We start from the raw sequence: 26374 nt of genomic DNA on the forward strand, positions 1-26374 counted from the left end.
TAACGATTGTTCGCCAACAGCTTCTTCGATGCCATTTGTGCACTGGCGGTGTCACATCGGGATCGTTTCCTGGTTGGAATAGCAGTCACGTCAACACACGGAGGTTTCTTCATGCTGAGGTCGAACGATGCTTCATCAAATACTGCGAAAAAAGAACCGCGAGCACTATCGCAACGAAATAGTGGACAACTCTAGAGGGAGTGAGTAAAAATTGAACTGTACTGCTTGACGGTCAAGTAGATTATGAACTGGAAAAAATTGCTCTTTTACAACCTTACAATAGACTCGCCTCTCTTTGTTTTCTTGATAGTTATACAAGCTCGCGATTGGTTGATTGCGGCCAAAAAGTTTGATACATTTTCAATACTTTTTAAATGATAAACTACCATAAACTTTACACCAAACGAATTGTACATCAAATCTGAATCAAATGGTGTGAACAGAATTGAAATCCATCCATAAATGATCAAGTTATAAGCGTTTAAAACCTGACACTATTTAGTAACACAATTTTTATGATTTGCACCCCAGTATAGTGAACAAAGGCGTAGTTCTACGTCAAAAATTTTTTTGTTTGAAAAATACTGTTCGAACGAAAACGAGAATAAGGGCGTATGTGTCAAGCTAATAAAATCATTCATAAAATGGGATTATCTTTTAGGTCATCAAAATTCGGAAGCGATTTTCTCGTTATGGTGATTTTGGAATTCCACCATTTTCAAAAATTTTAGTCTAGAAATGAAGCGGGATTTTCGGATCATCAACAAAACTCTCCACACTCTGCTATTGCATAATGAGATTTATTCACCTCGTATCATTATTTCGCTCACGATGGTCGCTTACAAATAAATCTTTGTGCTGAGTGCTCCCTACCTGACTCAAAAGTAAAATTATTCTCACAAGATTGAAAAATGCTGCTGTATAATGGACAAATATTGCAATCGTAACATAACAAATAAGTTAACATTTAGGGCAACTAACTAGAGCTGCGCGTGCTGTAGGAGTGATATTTTGTATACACATGTGTCTATCCGCATGCCAATCAATGTTCACAGATCCGACTCCACCCCGCTGTCCAGGAAGTCCCGCAGCAGATTGGCAGCCTTGAGCGGGAACAGCCGCACAAAGGTGTTCAGGTACAGCAGATACTTGGGAATGGACACATCAATAAGACCGCGCCGCTGGGCATCGATGATGGCTGCCGCCGCCTCGTCCGGTTTGACCAGTCGCATCAGGTTCGGGAAACGCATGTGCGGCTTCTTGCACAGGCCCGTGTCGACCATGTACGGATAGACGCTGGTGAACTTGATGTTTGGATTGCGGGCATCTTGACGAATCTCCTCGTGGGCGGCTTCCATGATGCCACGGACGGCGTGTTTGCTACCGCAGTACGGAACCAAGTTGTTGAGCCCGACCAGACCGGCAATGGACGACAGGGCTACGATGAATCCACGGTTCTTCTGAATCATATCCGGCAGATATGTTTGAAGCATCTGTGGGGAAAGGATTATGAGTTATTATGCAGAAGTACTGATTCAGTTATGGGAGAAATCGTTACCCAAAAGTGAGCCAGCACGTTGATCTCGAACGTCTTCCTGATCTCGCCCTCCGTTTGTTTCAGCAGGGTATGCGTCGGCATGATACCGGCGTTGTTGACCAGAATGGTAACGATACCGACCTGCTCCTTGATCATTTTGGCCGTTTCGATGATCTTTTCCCGGTTCGTTACGTCGCACCTATTCGGGGAAATTTATTTTTCATTAGTAGATCATCTGGACAAGAAGCCCGGAAAGCAGATTCCGTAACTTACACATATCCGAAAGCGTTGCCACGTTCCTTCTTGATGCTGGCTACGGTTTCGCTGTTCATCTTGTCGTTAATGTCCAAACAGACGACCGTTGCTCCCAGCTGGGCATACTGCTGGGCCAACGAGCGACCAATACCATGACCAGCCCCAGTTACCACGACGATGTCCTTGGCGACGCTTTCCGGCTTCGGTGGCACGACCACCATGTACATGGCCTCCAGCGTGTAGTAGGTCCACCGGAACATCATCACCAGGATGTCGACGATCAGGACCACCAGGTTGTAGATTTTGACACCGGCATTTGGTCTGTTTGGGTGAAGAAGAAAATGGGTGTTTATTGGTAAAATGATTTAGTTGTTAGAAATGGAACTAAGTTCGTTGTTAATTCCTTTATTTAACGTCGGTCTCTTGTTCGGTAATCGAGTGCCCATGCCCCAACCAACGGCTTTACTTCACTTTCGAAGGAAGACGTGACCAGAGATTTTTTCGCCTCAGATAAAATCCCAACGACCCCGGCTGGGATTGAACCCAGACTCACGCTTACCACTACCCCATCGGCGCCTTTTATTAAGTTCGTTGTTGTTCACATAGTTGCATATCCTTGACGTTAAAAGAAACTTTATTCCTCAGTCCAGAGGGGAATGACAGGGAGCTGGAGACAATTTCCTAGGGACAACGTATAAAATCCCACATGGTTTCGATTATGGGTGTTGAGCGAAAAAAAAACGTCGTGGAGCGTTAAAAGGGAGCAATATTACTGATGGCTTTTGAACATGCACAGATGTGTCCTTAAAATTATTCTGGAGAAATTGTTTGTTGTATGAATTCAAAAGAATACCTACGAGCAGTTCTTACCCTAGTTGAGGAGTAGCTTATTCTGCCATAAAAAACATAATCAGATTGTCATCAGCTTCAAGAGAAAGTCCGCAAAATGTTCAAGCATAAATGATTTCTTAAACTATCAAAATAAGGTCAAATGCACAAAAGAGAGACTACATAACGTATTCAAGGACGTCCACAAGAAATCATATTCATACCACAGACAAACAGACGTAACTCTTCATTCTGGATCATCGTTTGCGCATTTAACGATTGGTTTGAATGCTATCGTTTCCGCGAACTACTCACCGCAGCGCTGGCATCGGATCACTTTGACGTTTCTATGTATCAGTGTCAACATTTCAAAGGGGCGTAATTGCGTTTTGTCGATTTTTCGCAAATAAACGCTTACCCCTCCAAGTTAACAATGCTAGCTAGTAGAGGAAACATTCCTTTACCTGTTGCCAAAGATTTTAAATTAACAAGATATCCCACTAATCTATTTCTCGAACAAGGCAATGGATACACCACCCTTATGTGATCGCAGTGCCATCTGGTGAGTGCACATTGAAACTGTTGGGAGACCCCGCCAACTTCACCAGAGATAAGAGATAACTCTTAGACCATAAGGTTCCAAAGAAACGTGCTCAACTTTTTGGCTCAGCTCTGGTACCCTCTTCGGTCCCAAGCTAATCGATGCACCCCTCGAAACATAGGAAAAACCACGAACCCCTCATTTCATCTGTCAAACTTTCATAGCCAATCAAAATAAACATTGTGTAGTAATAGAATTTTGACTAGAATGGGATACGTTAATCGATTTGCTTAGGACCAATAGGCTAGTCAAGTAGTGAGGCAATTTAAAATCGTTAGTTTCCACCGGTTGATTGAAGTGCATCCACTTTGATATGATATTAAAATTATTTTTTTTCTGTGTAGTGTTACAGTAGTACCAACAATCAATACGTAACTAACGATTTTAAATTGGCTCACCACTTTAGTAGCCTATTGGTCCCAAGCAAACGATTAACGTACCCTATTCTAGTTGAAATTCTATTACTACACTATGTTTGTTTTGATTCGCTATGAAAGTTTGACAGATAACATCAGGGGTGTGTGGATTCATGCAGAACATGCAGGGGTGAGTGAAATAGCTTGGGACTGCTTGGGATCGTTGTTCTGGTACTGAGTGAGCCAAAAATAATAATGATTTTCTTCGGGACCCAGTGGTCTTAGAGTTACCTCTATGGTAGTACCATAGAGGTAACTCTAAGACTAGAAGGTCCCGAAATAACGTGCTCAACTTTTTGGCTCAGCTCTGGTACTCTCTTCGGTCCCAAGCTAATGATTCACCCCTCGAAAAACCAATAACCCCTCATTTTATCTGTCAAACTTTCATAGCGAATCAAAACAAACATTGCGTAGTACTAGAATTTCGACTAGAATAGGGTACGTTAATCGTTTGCTTGGGACCAATAGGCTACTAAAGTGGTGAGCCAATTTAAAATCGTTAGTTTCGTATTGATTGTTGGTAGTACTAAAATTTCGACTAGAATGGAGCAACCGGTGGAAACTAACGATTTTGAATTGGCTCACTACTTGACTAACCTATTGGTCCCAAGTACATCTATAAGCGTACCCCATTTTAGTCGAAATTCTAGTACTACTTCATGTTTCTTTGCCATTTGTGGCACAGACCTAACTGGTCCATATTTTACACTATGTTTGTTTTGATTCGCTATGAATGTTTGACAGATAAAATGAGGGGTTCGTGGATTTTCCTGTGTTTCGAGGGGTGCATCGATTAGTTTGGAACGGAAGCTTGTCTAAAAAGTTGAGCACGTTTCTTCAGGACCTTCTGGTCTTAGAGTTACCTCTATGGTAAATGTATGGAGTGCATTTTTGACATAGGACTACGTCTATGATTTCTATATGGGGGTACACTTTGTGAAAACCGAAAATGGAACATGTAACAATATTATGAAAGATTTTGAACGTTAATAACTCAGCTGATCCTAGACCAATTTCAATAATTTTATCACCAATCGATCAGATATATGTCTACGCATCTGTTAAATTTAAGACCTTATAATTTTTCAAAATGTCAGTATTGACAACTGCACGAATGTGCAACCATAGAGGTAACTCTAAGACTAGAAGGTCCCGAAATATCGTGCTCAACTTTTTGGATAAGCTCTGGTACTCTCTTCGGTCCCAAGCTAATCGATTCACCCCTCGAAACATAGGAAAAACCAATAACCCCTCATTTTATCTGTCAAACTTTCATAGCGAATCAAAACAAACATTGCGTAGTACTAGAATTTCGACTAGAATGGGGTACGTTAATCGTTTGCTTGGGACCAATAGGCTAGTCAAGTAGTGAACCAATTTAAAATCGTTAGTTTCGTATAGATTGTTGGTGCAACTGTTGCATTGTTCTCCAGTACACAACGACAGAGTCGCCGTCAACGCCAATAGAGAGAACCCCGCTCAAATTCCTATTCCTACACAAAACACAAGCTCCTGCTGCAGTTAACAAATAAGATTTATTATATAAGACCACGTAGTCCTACGTAACTTTTGCGTAGATTGGAGATTTTCATCATTTTCAAGTCGCAATAACCATTTTCTCTCTATGTCACATAAACCATGGAATTCCTCTGGGTTTATCATCATCCGTGGATAGCTCAAGAACCAATTTCTCGCTTCTGGATCGCCACTAAAATCGAATTTCAAGAATGGTCAATCAACAAACGTTGAAACTTTATCAGAAGTGAAGTAGGGGTATTTCAAATAAATTATAAAAGAGTCTGGCCAGCTCATGTTGATCCCCGTGGACCGTCTACGGCTAATACTATTAAGTCAAGAAGAAGGATGATTTGAGAACTAAGGGGTATTCCACTTTGCACACTTTAATTTTATCATGGTCAATCAATGTGTGCCTAGCAAGGTGTCAAAATTCTATGAGTTTGGCAATCCTTAAAGTTATAACTTTTGTGATTGTGTTTACATTCTCACTTTCTCTGACGGAGCATGGTAAGCAATCACCTTCATTATCATTAGAACGTCAGCGGATCGGGAGGTGGAAGAGGAACTGGAAGCCAACAAACCTATTCCAACCAGTGGAAACTAACGATTTTAAATTGGCCTGTATAGAGATCGAAGCGAAGCGAAAATCTCATACAAATACTAAATATTTCACCAGCGTGAAAAACGCAATTGGCAAATTTTTCACTTCGCTTTGAACTGTAGGCAGATACGATCCAGCGAAATCTAATGTTGTGGATCGCATCTTTTTCGCTTACGTTAATTTTTTTTCGCGCATGCAGCGCTCGCGAAAAGAGCAGCTGCTAAGCGAAAAGTTGACGTTTCGGGAGAGCGTATCTGTCAGATTTTCACTTCACCGGAGGTGTAAACTGATCGATTTCGTTTCACATGAACTGTAAACTGCGAAAAAAGGAAACTGGAAAATGTTCCACAAACATTTTTCACAACCTTTTTCGCTAGCAAAATTTCATGATTTTTCGCGTGCTTCAATTTTCGTTTCGCTTCGATCTGTATACTAGGCTTAACTCTAAGACCAGAAGGTCCCGAAGATACGTGCTCAACTTTTTGGCTCAGCTCTGGTACTATCTTCGGTCCCAAGCTAATCGATGCACCCCTCGAAACATAGAAAAATCCACGAACCCCTCATTTTATCTGTCAAACATTCATAGCGAATCAAAACAAACATAGTGTAGTACTAGAATTTCGACTAGAATAGGGTACGTTAATCGATTTGCTTGGGACCAATAGGCTAGTCAAGTAGTGATCCAATTTAAAATCGTTAGTTTCCACCGGTGCCTATACGGTGTTCAAGCAAATTCATACCATCCTCAAGATTCTGTATCAATGCTCCTTTGAACTGTTGATTCCTTGCAGGTGTACGGAAGCAAAGGAGAAACCCGATCGATGATGAAATAAATTCCTGCCTATTAAATCCCCCGATTAAAGTGAACCCAGAACTCGAACGGGTGAGATTTCAATACCATCCAAACATCAACATCGTCGAACCAGTTTTAAATCATCTGATCGACTGCGTGTCATCAAAGATGCGAAGTGCGTGTCATCAAAGAAATCACCCTAGCCAATCGTATCGCTGATTATGATGCCTTCTACCACCTTCTAATTACACACCGCAATTTACCACCGATGAAAACTATCAAAAATCTCCCCCTTAAGATGTCATGCTTCGAAAATAGGATGCACGCCCAAATAACAGTGTAACAGCCGTTTGGCTTTCACTCTGATTTATTGTGGTTTTATAACGGCAATAGGCAATCTTTTTAGTTTAAATACAGCATTGAACAGTGCAAAACATTTTTGATTAGTAGTTCAGCTGAATACTGTTTTAAAAACCTTTTAAAGTCTGACGAGAAAATCAGAAAGTGTCTGGTTTTAAAAATGAATTAAATGCACCACTCTATCCCTTTATAAAACTATTAAGTAAATCAATTGGTATTTGTTTTATAGATGTCACGACGAAATTCTCCATAAAGGTGTTTTATCATTATAAAAGCAATTATGAAACCGTTCGTTTTCAAACGGGATCAAAAAGCATACATTGATGCGTTTTGTTGTCAATGAAGTGTATTACAAAACCTCCTACTGTTTACAAATAAAACTAAAAAGATGGATCCGCCTAAAGACAGAGAAGAACATAATCGAGTGGGGCTTTCAAACGCAGAGTCACAAGGAAATGCCAAAGGATAATCGAGTAATAATTGGGTTCCTTACCGGTTTTAAGGTAATTGGATATTCGTAATCTGCCTCACAAATGGAACCTAAATCCAATATTTCATCAATTTTGGAGGAATGGAACTGTTTTAAATAAGTGTGATTACATAAGCATAAATCACCATCTTAGCGCCCCTCGATGGAACTTTGTATGGGAGTGAGCTGTCAATTTGTTAGTTTTGTGTCACGCCCAAGTGAAGTGATTAGTTTGTTCTAAATCTTGATTGAAAAATCAACATAGAAATAAATGGAATCGAAAAACATATCGTTGTGCTCAGAGGATGTATTTCGATATATTTTTCAAAATTAAAGAACCCAATTCTAGCAATGCTGTCGAAGGAAGAAAAAACGAATCCAATTCCAGAACTTTCTGGGAGGGCAGCTCCGACAAAATCGGTGAACAACAACAGAGTAGCCTACTGATAGGAGCGAAGTGAATGCGGCTTACGAAGCACTGGAAGCCTTCAAATTAGACGCCTAAAATTGATGGGAATACACAGCATATTGTCAATGGCAGCCTTCTCCAGAAATAACGTTGTGATGATGATCCGAATAGTATCAGTGCCAAACTGGGACTGCGGAAAACTGATGTCAGGAAACTCATCCGGAAGAAGGAAAACTTTTCGGGAACGATTGAGCTTCCACCTGATCCAAGTTACGTAGACTTAGTTCGTGAGTAACTGCTTCCAATAGATGAATTGTCCTTATCAAGGATGTCGCGCAACTTGTTGATCCAACGCTGGAGTAGAACCACCAACGAAACGACATGCCACTGGAGCATTTCGTTTGTTCGCAATTCGATTTCTCAAATGCGCGATTCGATCAGTCAAACGGGTGACCAGATATGTCAAACAAGATGAGACGCAAACAAAGTCAATATAAATGTTCGTCTCCTTGCTCACGTTTTGACGCGATCGGATGACTAGATGGCGGTAGTGTTTAACGTATTTTAAATATAGCGACTTGGGCAATAATTTGAATGCTGCTTCTATGAGCTGTCACGTCGGTTCAACGGTGGTAGAACATCGTTGCAATGATCGCACAACAAAACTATCGAAAGATAAACACATTTTGACATTTAACTTTTTCCAGGCAACTTTTCCACCAATAAAACTAAACGGAATAGGATCAAGCAAAATGGCTTCAGATAAAAACAATTCAGTCATTTTGTTAGCGATTTCATGAAAGCCAAACAGCTTTTTCACAAATGGCTTATTAAAAATTAATGTTTATGCCATCACCATATTGTTATTATTCCATTTGCTTTTTTGCAATCTTCGTCTTTAAACATGTTTTTCCTTTACAATATCTTATATCTTTATTCTCACCAATTCATCAATGAGCAGTAATAGAAGTTACGAAAATTAAAAAATTGTCTCGACTGTGAGCAATGATTAACATAACATAAAGGGTGTCCACGATGAAATTGCCACACTATGAAATTGCTCTAACTTTTTAACCGTTGGGTAGAATTTAATGAAAATTTGGGTGGATTTAGTTCATAGTGCATTATTTACATCCTGCAAGTTTTAAAGTCCTGTGATCAAAACTCGCGGAAATGGAGTCGAAAGAACAGCTCGTGCGTGATAAAATCTTGCGCATTCATCACGAGAACAAGGATCTCTCGCATCGTCCCATCGCTAAAACGTTGGGAATCGCGAATTCCACGGTGTCGCGAGTGATTAAGCGGTTCGAGGAACGGTTGACCACCGATCGGAAGCCCAGAAATGAAGGAAAAAGTATTCCGTACAACACCAAAAATCACAACCGCGTAGTTGGGGCCTTCAACCGAAATCCGAACGCCTCCGTTAGGGATGTGGCTAAGAAGCTGCACCTAAGCCGAAGTTTTGTCCAGAAGGCCAAAACTAAGGCTGGGCTTCGAACGTTCAAGGTACAAAAGGCCCCTAATCGCGACGAGAAGCAGAACAAGTCCGCCAAAACCCGTGCCAGGAAGTTGTACCTCAACATGCTGACGAAAGTTGAATGCTGCATCATGGACGACGAAACATATGTGAAGGCCGACTTCAAACAGATCTCCGGCAACCTGTTTTCCACGGCCAAGGATAAGTTCAGCGTTCCGGAGCATGTCCGCACTCAGAAGATGTCCAAATTTGCGAAGAAATTCCTGGTTTGGCAAGCCATCTGCATGTGCGGGAAGCGGAGTGCACCTTTCGTGACCCAGGACACGATGAACGGACAGGTGTACATAAAAGAGTGCCTCCAGAAGCGGCTGCTTCCTCTCCTGAAGGCCCACAACGTCCCAACAATCTTCTGGCCGGATTTGGCCTCATGCCACTACTCCAAGGACGTGCTGAAGTGGTATGCGGACAATAAGGTCAAAGGCAAATGGCACAATAATTGGTGCTAAATGGCTTTTATTGAACTTTTAATAAGAATTTCAAATCGTTCTCAAGGCATTTTTCATATCAAGAGCAAATTTTCATTATGTCGTAAGTAACATTCGCATTGTTTTGATGACCGAAAAGTTATTCCTATTTCCAAGTAAACACATATAATCTCATAGTGATAGCAATGTTTAACATATTTAGCAGGGTTTTAATCATACAAATGCAAATCGCTAGGTTTCATGTTAAAAAAACTGGTTTTTGAGTCAAAAGTTATTATACGTCGTTTGGTGGCCCCTATTGTTACTTAAGTCAAAGTGTATTTACCAGGATATTCGGGAGAATTATCAATTACGTCTCCATACGTGCAGCCCATTAATCATTTTAGGACCACCAAAATCATCTTAGCAACAAACAGTTCGATTTATTCACTTTAATAATGAGAAAGCGAAACGACGAACGTACACTTTTCACGGGTTTCTCAGCCTGTTACTTAAGTCAAACGGCATCTCCATAGAAATTGGGTGACTTAAGTAACATCGAAAACTATTTTGATCGGAAGGTGATTGCGTCAAAAAGCAATTTGACTGGTAAATAAATTTAAAATGGGATTTGATCCTATATTCGGACAGTATATAGTGTAATAGCAGGAGAATCGATTGACACTGATAGCTCGACTTTGTTTACCTTTGTTACATTCGACGTAATGAAAATTTGCTCTTGATATAACCTTTTTGCAGCAAGTCATTCTTGAAATGTCTCAATAATGCACTCTTTAGAACCTTCTTCAGGGTGGGCCAACTAGACAGATTCTAGTCTTAATGAGGTTTTGGTGGATGTAATAAAGGCAAAGCTATCTTGACCAGGGTTTTATGAATGTTGTTTTATGAAAGCCTTCATAAAACGTTAAATGTTACTTGGGCGGCCACCACAGACTTCAGCGGAAGCGCTTCATCCGGCACCTGTAGGTCTGTATAGAATTCGAGAAGTTTCCGCCCAATCCACTCAGCTCTACTAATACACAAATGACAAACGTGGGTGATTCGTGATTCAAGAGCATTTATATTTAGGATTAATACGTATTGACATCCCTAATAAAATTGTTATGGTTATTTTGCTTAACGACGTGTTCCGGGTATCATCCAAACCATATGTAGAATAGTGCAATCATTTGGGTTGTCATTCGGTTATGGTAATTTTTTATTAGGGATACCCCAACAGTACTGAGACTTCTTTCAATATTCTATGAACATCCCTATAAAGTCCTGTAGATACCCCATCGAAGCCCATACCAATTGAAACTCATGACTGGCAAGAATGTTCGAGAAGAACGCGGGGGAAAATGTGAAAATTTCCATCGCAGAAGATCCTCGGCAAGACCGGGATTCAAATCTGGCCGTAGTGTAGGTGTTCCACCATCCCCGTCGTATAGTTGTGATCCATTTGATTGATATTGATGAAATTGTTAGTGTGGGCTTCCAAATTTATTATCAATAGCAACCATCGGGCATTTTTCAGTTGAAAACGAATCGTCACTAGGGGACAACTCATTTCAGCCGTCTAGACTGCCGTATCGACCAGACGCTCTCGACTGGCCATAGTGTGGATGAACCCGAGCCGCTGGGATTTTTGCTGTGATTTAGAAGAGGCGGACTTAGTTTTGCTGGGTTTAAAGAGATTCACCATTCCGATAATACTTACAGAATTTTTCGAACGTTGAGGATCGACCGATGGGTTGTCGTTTTTAAATTCTTGATTGAATCGTTATTTAACCAGCTTTTGACAACAAATTCTCTAGCTTCATTTTTTGAGTAAACAAAGTATTCAACCAAGTAGTGAACCTTTGCAACGGTTGACCAAAAGTCAACACTAAACAGTGATGCCATTTCATATTATATTATTTGAGTCCTACTTGTCAAAGTGTTCCTTAACGTGCTGAACAGTGTGCCGATTTGTGTTTCGGCACAGTGTGCAGAGTTGATAAGCCCTTGTTGAGGATAGTATATGAAAACACTACGAGGCAGCTTGTTGCAGATCCACTTGATTCCTTCGGTAAGATCTTTCCTTTTTATCTATTTATACTCCATATCCATTAGTATTTAAGGTGCGTCATTATCAGCATTAGTTTACCAAAACGATCCCTGCTGTACATCTTTCCCTTCATCCAACATCCCAGTGATTTCTCATGGAAGCGCAGAGGACTTCTCGATTTCCTTCACAGCAAGTATCACGTCAACACATTCCTTCCCATTCCCTATTTGACCTGCATTAGTCCCAAACACATCTAATGGTTCTCTGTGTAATTGCAGCTGATTTGGAAATAACAGAGCAGCAACCGTGGGCGGTCAATTATGCTCATGCTCATGCTCATGTAGAGCAGTTTACTCAACATAATTCTATGAATTTGTGTTACTTGGGCTGACACCATTTCCTGTCCCGATATTCATTTATTTCAATCAATTCCGACCCGTTGAAGATGAACTAGCCACACACTTAGAAATAACTAATTTTACACGTGACGGAATCCATCTTTGACATAAAAGATGAGACGTAAACAAACACGCCATGTAATATTAAGTGCTTCGAGACTGAAAAGTTCGTTGTTCGACGAAAAGTACGTTTGATTGAGCTATATTTCGCGTCTGTTATGACTCAAATTTATGTCAAAATTGACGCTCGTAATTGTCACTCTCAGAGTACCTAAATTTACATGAATTTTTCTAAGTGTGCAGTTGGCTAGTTCTCTCCTAAATAAATCTAAAAAAAAAATCGCACCATAACGGGATTGCAAAGCTACAAAGCCAGTCACTGCATCAATTATGAACCTTCCAAAATATTTGGGTCACAGTGAGCGTCATCAACTTCCTATTTCGGATCTGGAAGGGTTCATAATTGATTGAACTGTAATGAGTGGAAGAGTACAATTTTGACGCATCGCATATTCGAATAGAAATTGCAAGTCAGCTGCGAGGGAAACCTTCACCTAATGATTAAAAAAAAAAACCCATTGGATAAATAAATCCAGACAATCACGGAACATTCTTGACTCATGTTTATAGTAGCCAAGAACAAACTGGAGACGCGCCACAATATCAACTTGAGTCGAAAACATCGGCCATCATCAGATTCCATCATCGATTGATGTTGATGATGAACAAGTTTAACAACAAATTACGCCCCCCCCCCTCTCCTCTTCCTCCGCCTCTCCCACAAGAGAAATCCCATCAGCGGAGGTTGAGTCGTTCAATGCAAAGTTGTTCTCCAGAGAGTGGAAATCCATCAAGTCATGCTGCGGGGGGGTGCTTCGACTAGCCGGCTAATGGCAGGCTCTCACTACGCCAAGTAATTACGCGTTCGAGGAAGTCGCTTATTGTTTGCTGGATTTGAAAGTATGATGCGGCTTGACTAAACAAAACAGTCTATCCAGCTACTTGAGACGAACGGAGTGACGTCAAATGGTCAAGCAGACCACTTGGAATTGCTTCGATTCAACGAGGCTCAACAAAAAGCCGATGGATTTATTTCTCAAACAATCATATCAAAATTCAAAACAGTCTCACAACTAACAGAACATGGTTAACATCCTTAATCTACAAATCCGAGTTGACGCCGGTATCGAGGAAGTCGCCCAACAGCTGTCCATTCTTGAGCGGGAAGATGCGCATGAACGTGTTCAGATAGAGCAGATATCGTGGAATCGAAGCCTCCACCAGTCCCCGGCGCTGGGCGTCGATGATGGCCGCGGCGGCGTGTTCCGGTTTTACCATCTTCATCAGCGACGGGAAGCGGGTGTGCGGCCGCTTGCACAGGCCCGTATCGACCATGTACGGGTAGATGCTGGTGAACTTGATGTTGGGCTTGCGAGGATCGGAGCGCAGTTCCTCAGCCAGGGCTTCCATGATGCCACGGACGGCAAACTTGGTTCCGCAGTACGGGACCAAGTTCTTGAACCCGACCAGACCGGCAACGGACGACAGGGCGACAATGTGGCCACGGTTCTTCTGGATCATGTCCGGCAGCAGGGTTTGAATGAGCTACAATACAGGTTGTTTGGGGATGAGTAAGAACTGACATTTTGGCGTCGCTACTATTTCGACAGATTACCCAGAAGTGTGCCATAACGTTGATGTTGAAAGTCTTGGTGATCTCCTGTTCCGTTTGCTGCAGCAGTGGGTGCGTTGGCATGATTCCAGCATTGTTCACCAGGATCGTTATAACCCCAACTTGCTGTTTGATCTTCTCGACTACCTCAACGATCTGCTGCCGGTTGGTCACATCACAGCTAAGGATCGAAAAAAGAACGTGAGCTTAATTTTCTCGACAACAACCTACAAGGCGCCAGGAAATATCTTACACAAATCCAAACGCCTTTCCTCCCCGTTGGTTGACCTCCGCCACCGTCTCGAGGTTGGTCTTCTCGTTGATGTCCATACAGACTACCTTGGCGCCCAGGGCAGAATACTGCAGCGCTAGGCATTTGCCCATGCCATGGCCGGCTCCGGTGATCAGCACAATATCCTGACTGACATCCTCGGCTTCCGGAGGGGCAACCAGGTGGACCAGGCTCATCACAATGTTGTAGGTGGCCTTGGCGATGAACACCAACATGTCGACCAAAATCAGCACCGCATTGTACAGCTGCACTCCGGGGTTCGGTTGGCTGGGAAAATGGCTTCGATTAGACCTACAAACTCAATTTTCGATTTAGGACGGAGACGGATGCTTACATTGAACCTGGGTGATCGTGAAGTTTGGTGCGATGTGAGCAAGCATGTAATCGTGCTTCAAGGTCATGATCGAGGACGCCGTGGCTCCGGTGCTGACCACGTTTGTTCTACATACACTAGTACTATTACTACTACAGACGAACACTACATGAAACAAAGTGACAACCGGGGTTAATGAAAGTGCAATGTGACATACGTCGCGGACTCACACAGAGGGGTTGATGATGAATAATGGTGAGGTCAATGTTTCTGATTTTATGATCGGTCGGCTTCGGCGAAATTGGACGACGACGTCGGGCAAGGTGACAAACAGATGTGGTTGGTGGTCTTGTTGACCTAAATGATTGCGCAGAAGGGCTTTGCTTGCCGGCTCTGGTTCGGGCAGTGTGGAGGAAGGTGAGTAGTTGACGATGGTCGTAAAAAGGCGACACTTCGAGATGCATTACGCCGTGATGCTGTTGAATTTTTCCACTGCTCATTTTTTTATTGGAGTAGGTACGGTGCTGACACGTGAGATTGCAGTCTTGAGTGGTTTGGTTTAATAAGCTTCATTGATGATTGCGTGAGTTAATGCAAGGTTGGTTTTTGTAGATGCTGTACCATTTTAGAAGCGTTTGGTTTAGCATTTTAATTGCACTGTTTGGGAAAATACAGCTTAATTTACGCTGATTCATGGAGGAATATTATGAAACAGTTAGTCCAAAGATAAATTTTGAAGGACGCGCAAAATTGTTCAAGTTGGCTCATCATCCTTTCGAGATTTGTTTGATGAACTTTGTGCGAGCACAGTTCTAGCACTAAAGATGAATCTACAGGGTGATTCAGAATAACTGTCATCGATTTCACAAATATGCAATTCTCAATCGGTAAAATGGATATAGGGGAAATGGATGTAATGTCGGCCTAAATGCCCCTAATTTGGGCCCATACATAAATTCAGCAATCGACTAAATTTTAAATAGCGACCAAAATATCCATTAGTACCGCCAAAATATCCAATGACGGTTCATCTAGATAAAATTGATAAATTGCAGATTTTTAGCGATGGGCCCAATCTTGGATCCAAAGGCCAATATTAGAGCCATTTCCCCTATGTTCAAGTATTTTTGTGTGTGTACAGATATCAGCTTGTATTGATAGTAGGCTTTTAAATTTCATTCGTTTTTGATTTCAAGCAGCCATGGACGTAAAAATGGAGCATGTCATAAATCTGTATAAATTCATTTATTATCTTTAAGAATTTCAGTTTCTTTGAAAGAAATGAAATATTTATTTTTCGCAACATTACAGAGGTAAAAAGGAACCATGCGTGGAAAATCCGTTCAATTTCAGAGCTTGGCCGCATCGCCAGGACTTCAAAAGTGCTGGAATTAAAATGTGCGTGCCAGGTGTGGTTCATTTTCGTGACTAATATGGCTGGTAATTAAAGGTAAAGGGAGAGAGATTTGGATTGAAGTATGCTAAGTTGAAGGTTATGTATGTAGTATATCTGGAATATACTGATATCAAAAATCATGCAAGTGTTCAATCATTTTGACCATTTTTAAAAGTGACAGTTGTTCTGAATCACCCTGTATATCAGATCTCTGACACGTTAGGCAACCACGTCTTGTTAAAAAAAAGTTAGTTTAGAAGATAGCATAGGGCTATTCTCACAGACGGCTCGGAACCTTATTTAGGACAAAGCAGAAGTCAACTTTTGTTCTTTAAGGCTAGTAAAGTGCCAACTTTTGAAACGACATAGTTTAACTTGTTTTAAATTTACCCAAGTCGAATAAAATATTAGGGATTTTCAATTATCCTATTATCCATTTGTCCAAACAACTTTATTCTAAATTGCAAATTTGTAGGAATTCACCCAAAAATGTTACAGTTTAATTACCGTATGCGTTTGCACCAGCGTTGCCAGATTGTTTTCAAGCTTATCGGTATCAAATGTTTAAAAAATCGGTATTTATCGGTATTCACTACTTTAATTCGTTTTATATTGTTGCCTGTTTTGTAAGCGGAAATTCAAACCTTTGGACTAAGAACGAAGTAGTAAGTCGGAAGAAATTTCCGGGAATATCTGAACTAGTCTCTTAATGATTCCGAAAAAACTTCTAGAGAAATAATTAAGAAGATTTTGTGGTGGAAGTTTGCAGGAAATTCTTAGAAAAACTTCCGATGAGATCAGATAACACACCCAGAGGAAACCAGAAAAGTTTTGGAAATTGGAAGGCAATTCCAGGGGATGTCATAAGAAGCTCGGAAAACCCTTCCAATAGAAGTGCGTGACTTATGGAGAAACTTCCAGAGGATGAAAGAAACTTCTGGGAGAACTTCCTGTAAAAGATGGAACAAACTTTTCGGAGGCGCTGGGAAAAACTTGCTTAGGTAGATTGGAAGAAACTTCTGGAAGAAGGTGAAAGCCAGAGGGCTTACGGAACAGAAGGAGAAGTTGGGAAAAATCTGGAAGAAATAGATTTCTGGGCGATGTTAGCTACATTCCCTGAAGTTCCTAATTATCCAGCAATATTCCTGATATTTATAAAACATCCCTGAAATATTACAATTTCTCGGAAGTTTTCAGAACATTCCTTAAATGTACTTCGAAATATTTCTTAATTCCTTAGAACTCCTTGAAAGTTCTAGCAATTCTCCAAAAAATAATGGGGCTGTTTTGAAGTTTACAAAGTTTTCATGAAGCTCTGGGAACTTTGCTGAAGTTTTTGGAAATTCCCTGAGTTTCTTGGAACTCCATTAAAGTTCAATTTTTTTTTCATGAATTGGTGTGTCCTGATGTTAAAGAGCTTTCCTAAAGTGACCTCAATTCTCCTGAACAAATGGAAGTGTCATGAAAACTATTATGTTTCTATGAAGTTCTTTGAACTTGTGAAGTTTCCAAATTATTTCAGATGTTTCCTTCAGTTCACGGGAGTTCTCTGGACTTTCCTGAAATTCCCGGGTTCTCGAATTTTAACAGCAGTAAATGAAACTGTCTTTAATTTATCGAAACTTGCCACCCTTACATATCTTTAAACTTACCCAAAAGTCCGAACTATTCTGAAGTTTCAGAATTTCTGAAAAGATCCTGCAGTGTTCCTGAAGCTAATGGAACCGCAATAAATATCTGGAAGCAATTCTGTTCCGGAGAAGTTGAAAAAACTGACGCGAGAAGACGACCTGCGGACCCTTCGTAGACTACGAGGCTGACGACGTATGGCCATGGATCGAGTAGAGTGGAGACGACTTCTTCGGACAGCAGAGGACAACAAGGCCTTAGCCTGATTGGTAAAATAAGGGAGAAGACGAAAGAACCTTTCAAGGGCAGCCAGAAGAAGCTTCCAAGAGAAGTCGAAATAGATTTCCGTAAGGAATTGTAAAATACCTCGAAAATAACTTACAGGGTAAGGTGGACGAAAATTGCTAGGGAAAGTTGGAAGAAACTTCGAAGGGAAGATTAGAGAAAATTAATTTTTAAAGAAGACATTTTTTTAGGGCTGGCTCAAAAATTTAGATTTTTATAAAGATAAAAGCCTCTCACAATAGTTTCAGTGCGGGCGAGCAATAATCATCGGTATAAATCGGTATTAAAACTCAAAAATCGGTATTCTGAGTTACCTTATCTGTACATCGGTATCAAGTTTGAAAATCGGTATAAATACCGTATATCTGGCAACGCTGGTTTGCACCATCGTACAAATAAGGTTCCCGTTTCACCTGTTCATACAATGCCTTGGTTTTCTTTGCATGAACGTAACCTATAGCTCATACCGTAGTAGGCTGTGTATAAAAGAAAATGATTTACTTAGTTTGAAAGTTGCACCATGACGACGTGGCAGCGTATTCGTGATTTGTCCCACGCGCAAATGTCACAAAAAGACATTTCAATCGCCGTTGGAGTGTCCCGGTGGACCGTCAAAAGGGTTTTAGACCGAGAAAAGAAAGGACAACTATCCGCAAAGGTGGCCACAGGTCGTCCGAGGTCAACTCGGGTTCCGAGGGTTATCGCTGCTATCGGGTGAATCCAGTGCGTTCTATAAGGAAATGGCAAAGGAACGCGGGATCAGTGACTTTACGGCACGGAAGATCGTAAAGGAAGATTGCGGGGTGAAGTCGAGGGCACGGAAAAAAAACTCACATGATTACCAACCGCATCCGGGAGCTACGAGTCGAACGATGCAAGAAAATCTTGAACTTCCTTAAGCGAAAAAATCTGGTAATCCTGTTCACCGAGGAGAGCATGTTTACCGTCGATCCCGTATCAAATTCCAGAACCGACCGGTATATTAGTTCTCTTCCGGTAAAAGACGTGGCCGACGAGCACAATAACGTGTATCTGACCAAGCATCCTGCTAGCGTTATGGTGTTTAGATTGGTGGCTTCCGATGGCAAAAATGGACCCGGTTTTCATTCCAGAAGGCGACAAGGTCAACACGGAGGTCTACATCGGAATTTTAAGTAAGTATGTTCTTCCGTGGATCAAAGAACAGTACGGTCCGAAGCCAAATGTTGTATTTCAACAAGATGGGGCTCCGTGCCACACCTCGAACCGCACTCAGAAGTGGTTGCAGGAACATCTTCCGTTCTGGGCGAAGGATATGTGGCCGTCATCCAGCCCCGATCTTAATCCGCTGGATTACTCAATATGGCGCGTCATGAAGGCCAAGGCCTGTTCTAAACGCCACCCGAGTACAGCAAGCCTCAGACAAACATTGACCCGTACCTGTAGAGAAATGGATCCAGACTACATTATTAGAACCTGCCGTGCATTCCGAAAGCGCGTGTAGGCCGTAATTGCAGCAAGTGGAAACTCGATCGATGATAAACATAGTTTAAGACTCTGAGAAACATCCCCGTTTTGAATAAATAAAAAAAATTCGAAAACGAAATTTTTGAGAATTTTTTTAATTTTGACATTGCTTAATGGTGCAAACATTATCACGCATACGGTATTTTATGGGATATTCATTTGAATATATTTAAAACAAAATTGCACTGTCATTAATTCGGAGAACGCTGTTTTACATAAAGTTGTCTGGCATAATATAACATGTTTGGTTTAATAGTAATTTGGTATAAGTTATATTAAAATCAATAATAATTTTCACTACAACGTATGATAAATCGATACAATGACACTTCCACCCGTACGTACTATTAATAGGGACTTTCCCTAGGCGTAAGTCACTCAGCACATTGTGCCGAAATTAGATTCGGGCACATCCATCGGCACACCTTCGGCACATCCTCGTAGGCATTGGATTATTGTAAATAGAATGGGGGCACTACTGGACAACTTTCCTTAAAGCTATTCACAACATTACGTGCTGTTTGACTGTATATTCAGGAACATCCTCTAATTGAATATACCAGAGGAACTCAGACCAGCAGTACACTTCTCGGTTCAATTATAGATTTAAATCCGAAATGTAGGTTCTAGCGTGGGCTCGAGAGAAAGAGGCAGTTAATCAGGCCCCATTTGTACCCTCAATTCAAATATTGCTGCAACTCACACAAAACAAACTACAAAAGTCACATTCATCATCCTCTATATTCGGTCTCCAACAATGTTCCCCACCGGTTCCATTCTTTTCGGCCGCTGATAGACCTTTGCTCTTCACATTACGAAAGGCTAGGTTTCCGGTCTGCCTTTGAGGAATTTTATAATCCTACGAACACAAGAAAAAATGTTCGCGTCCTCAATCGGCTGGCGAACGGATACTATGAATTTGAGCATCATCTACAACCGATGTAGACATTACATTTCTCCTTGGTTGCCATTAGACCGATTTATCCTTGCGATTACAAACCAAAACATTCAAGGTGTCAGAAATACTGGGTGGCCAGGTTGGGTATTTTACATACAATCGCAGCTTGCTCTATGACCGGCACTGCTCACTGCTCCTTCTATCGCGAAAACAATGAAACGAAAATTTATTATTTATAATTTGATACCTAACTAAATGCCCGATAGGTACCATGTTCTAAGCTGGCGTTACCAAACCCATTGATAGATGCCAAACGTTCATTTAACGACTATTATGCCAAATTGCCCTTATGCCAAACTACTTTTATGCCACATCACTATATACCAAACGGAATAGCCCGTATTTAATAAAATCAAACTTTTGTTTTGATCAAGAAGGTAGTATTCCTCTCGTTATTGAATATTGAAAAAAAGGAATACTGTCCACACCTGTCTGCCGATACTTTCATCGGAAACGGCGGTTCACTATGATGGGTGTCATTTCCGGGAAAATTTACCATCCCTAATTGTTTGATCTTTTCCGAAGTAAGACGACATCTTTGTGGACTACACTGGGGTGCAAATAAAAAAAATTTGTGTAACGAAATAGTGTCAGGTTTTAATCGCTTATTACTTGACCATTTATGGCTGGATTTCAATTCTTTTTACACCATTTGATTCAGATTTGATGTAAGATTCGTTTGGTATAATTATTGTAGTTGTTTATCATAAGTAAACTATTAAAAATCGATCAAACTTTTTGGCCGCATGCAACCAATCACGTGCTTGCTTGCTATGACAATCGAGAGAACAGAGAGGGACGAGTCGATCGTGAGGTTATAAAAGAGCGTACATGTATATTTTGTTTCAGTTCGGATGTGGTCTCATCGTTAAATGCCGTCAATTCGCAAAATCCTCATCAAAGATTGATTGCTTGCGGATAAAATCACTGTTGGAAGGCATTTTAATAAACTTTAACGGCTATTAACTCACAAATACTGGCAAAAGTCGTCGATCTTCCCACTCTCAATAAAACATCCAAAACACACGACCAATAAAACTAACTCAAAATTGTGTAGGTTTTCGCTCAAAATCGTAGAACGTGGGATTACTCACTGAGTGAGGAATATTTTACGTATGTTAGGTCTATTAGTATTTGAGTGGTCCAAAAACGATTTTCTCCACCATGCTCAATCGATTCTAAATCAGGCTCCAATAATTCTCTAAAAAAATTTAGTTCATTTGCATGCGAACTCTGACCATTCGAAGTTTAAATGGGGAAAAGTGAACTTTTTGTTCTCAACGTTCTAGCCCTGCATTGTAGTGATCTACGGAAAAGTTTGCTGTTTTATTGTTGGTCTAACGTTTCGGTCCGTTTGGGACCTTCTTCAGAGACTCAATCATTGCAGTTTTCTCATCTAGTGTGGTTCTGTGGTACCCGAAAATGTCACGAGGGCAGAGTTTTCCCGCTCAATCGCAAACGGTTATCCGTCGAAAACCCTTTAGAATGTTTAGGCCTGGGCAATTTGTATTATCAGCGTATTATCTATTATGTGACTAAGTCTCGGATGATGAGGTTTGGTACCGGAAAAATGTCTGGATGTGAACAATGTAGCCCTGATAACTCATTATGGCTTCCATTAATCTGGTGTTTGAAATCTCATGTAATTTATTATGCCCCTTCTAGTCTCTGGATACATGTTCTGGCAATATCTCCAGTACTAGTTGAAAGATTCTTAAATCCCGCTCTATCGTAATAATACTAACAATTTGTGTTTAATTTCGAGAAACACGTCTTCCACGTATAAAAAATTAACCCAGCGGCGCGCCGACTCAAAATTGTCTGCGGTGTTCACAGTAACGAATATTCCATTCTTTATTGAATATCCTAAACTGGGTCTGGACCAGGACCTAATAAATCTCCTGGTTTCCTACAATCTCTTGATCCATCGAGAAATCATATTCTTACAAAAGAAGAAAAATTGTCTTCTCTAAAATTTTCCTTTCTTTAGAATATGTAATAGTCAACTTTGGAATAATCGAATGAAATTTAATGCCCTTCTTAAGCTGTTTTTTTTAAATAACGCTGATTCAAGCAGTGATGCCACATTTACAGATTTATCTGTAATCATACAGATTTTTCTCATCATACAGTTATAAGGAAATTTGCTTTACTTACTGTCGGTTGCAATACAACAATCAGGTTGCTATGTGTATATCGTTTTGAGCATCGCGAGTTACGCATAGTTACTCAAAATTAATTCCGATTTTACTCATGATCAAAAGCTGTCTTGTTCCAAGGTTTGTTTCTACAATTTTTGCAAATTTTTGCAACAGCTTTTCAAAAAAACAAAATTTGCACGGTAAGAAATTCAAGTAATTTTTTTAAACAGTCAATAAAAGTGTTTAAGTCTTAATTTAAAAAAAATACCCACTTCAACATTTTATGAATATTTTCTTTTATTAAAAAGATTTTGAAAAAATCTACCTTCCTTAAAACTTTTAAGTTGGACATTTAAAAATTAACAAAAATCAAAGAAATTTTGGAGAAATTTTTTTTACAGAAAACGATGTTAAAAGTAAGGAATAGTTTTGTGTAAAATTTTTTACTAATCAATCGTACGAACAAAACGTTCAAAATGTTTACAAAAAGTTGTTGTTTTGTGAATTTTGTTAATTTTTAGCTTTTAAATAAAACATATATAAACAATATTTAAGCGGGTCATTTATTTGAATTAAAGTTTATATATTTTTTGTTATTATTTTTTCCCAAAATAACTTTAGTTCTCTTTTTATGAAAAGCCATCATTTTTTCCTGTGAAAATTCATCAGAAATCACTTGAATTGGAAGTGACGTTTTCGAGTCATGATTTTTTGGAAAATATTTGAGTTTTTTGTAAGATTAAAATGGCCAAATTTGAGCAAAAATGTAAATCATTGCCAATCATAACAACCAATTATGCAAAGTCTCATGCAAATCGTGTTTGGCGTAGAACTGCTCCTAGGCGTTTCTAGGGCCATTGTTTGGGGATTATTGGTCATTTAAGGGTGTTATAAAAAAATCATCATCGCTGAAACACCAACCAAACGAAATGTTAGGGGCTCTCTTTCGTTTGAGACTAGTTTTAAAATGTCATTTGGCTGGAAGAGTTACACTGAAAAATTTACAATTTACAGAAATTTACACTGAAAAATACGATAAAAATAACACACTGTTTACACAAAAACCTTCAACTGACATGAATGCATCCGCTGGATGTGAAATTTCATTTATAAAGAACAACAACAACAACAACAACGGTAAAAATAAACATTGTTCTAGACCCCACGATACATTTCCATACTAATCTCATATGAAAGGGGTGACCTAGACTTTCGTTTGATGGGTGTTTCAGTGATACCGAATTGGGCACCGGGGTGAAATTGATCGAAATGCCTTGTATTGTCGAATGACCCGTAAAAATTTTTCGGAAATATCTATCAAGATAAATCTTGATAAGATTTCATCAAGGGACTCTAATGATTATCATAGTAAGTTGTTCTCATAAAGAATCTATAAATTACTACTTAAATTTAAACTTTATTTTACAGGCGTTCAATAGCATACAATATCATCTTTCAAACAAACGATCATAGGGCTGTAACGACTATTGTCATTAGCTTGCAAGTGCATGTTTCTTCACTGAAGTCGAAGTATTTAAAATATTACGAACAAATAGTTTCCATTACCAAGAAATTTGACCTAAAGGTTTGTCCATTCTTATGTTATTCGACCTTTTATCCTAAAACCAAACCTTTGCCCGCACCCCTCTCCCCAATGTTCGAGTTCAGTTGGCGCTACTGCCCTATCACAATATTCATGGCATAGTTTGCTTTTAAAATTTAAGTGGTATGGGTTATGGATCTAATGTTGGCTTATGGATCTAAGATCGAAGTAGGCTCTGCTAGTGGACGGTTCGGATTTCTTGCGCTGTCAATCCTTTGTATAAAATTCAAACAAACATTTTCCTTTTGGCCGGTGTGAAAAGTGTGATCTGCGGTAAATCTCCTAGCGATGACAAAGTACTTGATCCTTCGGGTCGTTTTGCAAACCGCGAAGTGATTTTTTTGGTTCCAATGAGAAGAGGTGGTTGAACTACAGATAGTGTTGATTGGAAAATGCGGTAAGAAGGGAACATAAGAGAACGAAGATCCGTGTTCGGCGTTCGTTGCGAGCTGTGTGATGCGTTAGGGGTTTTATAGCATTCTACAAGTCTAAATCATGGTCTACAGAGCCATCATAAAACCAAGATTGTTACTTGGGGAAGCATCTGGCGGAGGACAACACACAGCAGCTAAAGGGCTACTGAAGAAAATCGTGGAATAGAGAAGTCCGGAAAATTTGATGATCACAGTCAAGCAGACCAGTTTTGGTGAGATCATTCAATTTTTATCTATAAATCAGAAATTTTGGGAACATTGGAGGCTTTTGGTGAGATCATTCAATTATACTATATAAACAGTTATATAAACCATTCATTATATGGGTCATTCCGGCTAGAGTGGGTACACCACCTGTGGTCGATGTCACCGATTTGAGCCAAACATGGTCAAAACGCTTATTTTAGCATTCTGAACAAACGCCTTTATTGATTTTGCTCTGAAGTGCCTAGATCCCTCTCGGCTACAACCCTGGATTTTTGAGATTTAGAAAAAAAATCTTTCAGAAGAGATTACTCCACAACCAATTAAGCCATTCGTGATCTTAGAACGTCTATTTGAAGGTTTTTTGATGTAGATTCTTATAGGTGTACCCACATTTTGTTTTTGTAATAGTAACTACAGTAAACAGACTGATTACCGGCAGGTATCAAAATTGTCAAAAAATGGCATATTTTCACCATGGGCGGGATTTGTTATTTCTTAATAATTTGAGCTCAAATTTTCACCACACTTTGGAAAACTCTTCTACCTGATGTGTTTCCAAGGGCAAATGATTTGGACAAACAGTTTTTGAAATATGACCAGATGAGTGAGTGGTAGTTTCGAGCTTTTTCTTGAATTTCTTCACGCCTTATTTTTATGTTATTTGTCACTTCTTCTGGGCAGGATTCTCATTATGTGAAATCATACCTAGCTCATTTATTTACTTCTGTCCATAATTCAATTGTTGTCCTAAAAGTGAAAAAACGTTCCTATGGGATACAGCCAAAATGCTGTGCTTTAGAAGTACGATGAAATCAGAGAGACTAGCAGGTTTATAAAATTTTAGTTGTGGATGACAGCTGCTAAAATCAGAAATACTCCTCACCATCCCTCTCCAACGGGGGAGTTTGGTAAAGAGAGATGATTAAACCGATTTGTACCTTCCTAAAGTTGTCCTTGCTCGCTTTCTACTCTCTATATACAATTTTCACACGGCCGTACTCTAACGGAACTATCAACTCAATACTTTCATCTCCTCATCTATCGTATAAAAATTACCACTTTAGTCTGTTACTTGAAATTAGCATCTTTAGCTATACATATGGTTGTTAAATTCACTCTTACATAACTCAGAGAGCAATTGGTACGGTATGTTCACGAATCCTACCACCCCCGTAGATTTGCGAAATGCTCTGTTTAAATATATTTATTTAAACTCGAATCATTTCACAAAATCATCTTTGCGGCAAATGCAACGCAGTAGGCCTGACCGTTTTGATGTTTGTGTCATATCTCAGATATGCTGCAAACATCTATATTGACAATATAAATGATTAGGCGTTATCTTACCTAATCATTTCGCAGGATGCTTTCTCGTACTGGCTGCGTTTGTATTAGATTAGATTAGATTAGATTAGATTAGATTAACGCTTTCCTTCGAAATTTTCCTCAAATTAGGGACACTTAGGCCGACCCAAGGGGTGAGAAAAGTTTACTCTGAGTTGCTTTTTTGCAGCGAGTAACTCGCGAGCAACTCAAAGTGCCTCAATATTTTCTCTGCCTACTCCGTTTACTATTTTTAAGCATATACGTCTTATATTAGACGTCAGTTTTGTTGGTAAATAAAGTAATCCCAAGTGTATTCTGAGCCTTTCGAATAGCTGGAATACTATGGAAGAACCTGTGCCGGTGCCTGCTTACTACCAATAACAACCTACACTTCCAACCAGCTTTAAGGGTTGTGCTGCCTCCTCAGCAACCAGTC

The 26374-nt window shown here is 40.0% G+C and overlaps 1 protein-coding gene across 2 annotated transcripts in view; it reads right to left on the bottom strand.

Moving 5' to 3' along the window:
- Positions 1–831: 831 nt before the first annotated feature.
- The window catches only part of LOC135707431 (short-chain dehydrogenase/reductase family 16C member 6-like), a 42180-nt gene continuing 16637 nt past the window's right edge, over positions 832–26374 (bottom strand). The window contains exons 2-4 of one of the 2 annotated variants that reach the window (XM_065229259.1): positions 1811–2113; positions 1559–1736; positions 832–1493 (exon numbers count right to left, since the gene is read on the bottom strand). In XM_065229259.1, coding sequence (XP_065085331.1) covers positions 1050–1493; positions 1559–1736; positions 1811–2113 — 925 coding nt within the window. In that variant the 3' untranslated portion in view covers positions 832–1049. Of the gene's footprint in view, positions 1494–1558; positions 1737–1810; positions 2114–13296; positions 13782–13851; positions 14030–14101; positions 14408–26374 lie in introns of those variants that run through there. The other variant, XM_065229258.1, reaches the window with a different exon arrangement.

This window comes from Ochlerotatus camptorhynchus, unplaced genomic scaffold, assembly GCF_037179485.1.
Source record: "Ochlerotatus camptorhynchus isolate MF236.1 unplaced genomic scaffold, CSIRO-AGI_Acam_v1.1 ptg000312l, whole genome shotgun sequence".
Classification (NCBI taxonomy): domain Eukaryota; kingdom Metazoa; phylum Arthropoda; class Insecta; order Diptera; family Culicidae; genus Ochlerotatus; species Ochlerotatus camptorhynchus.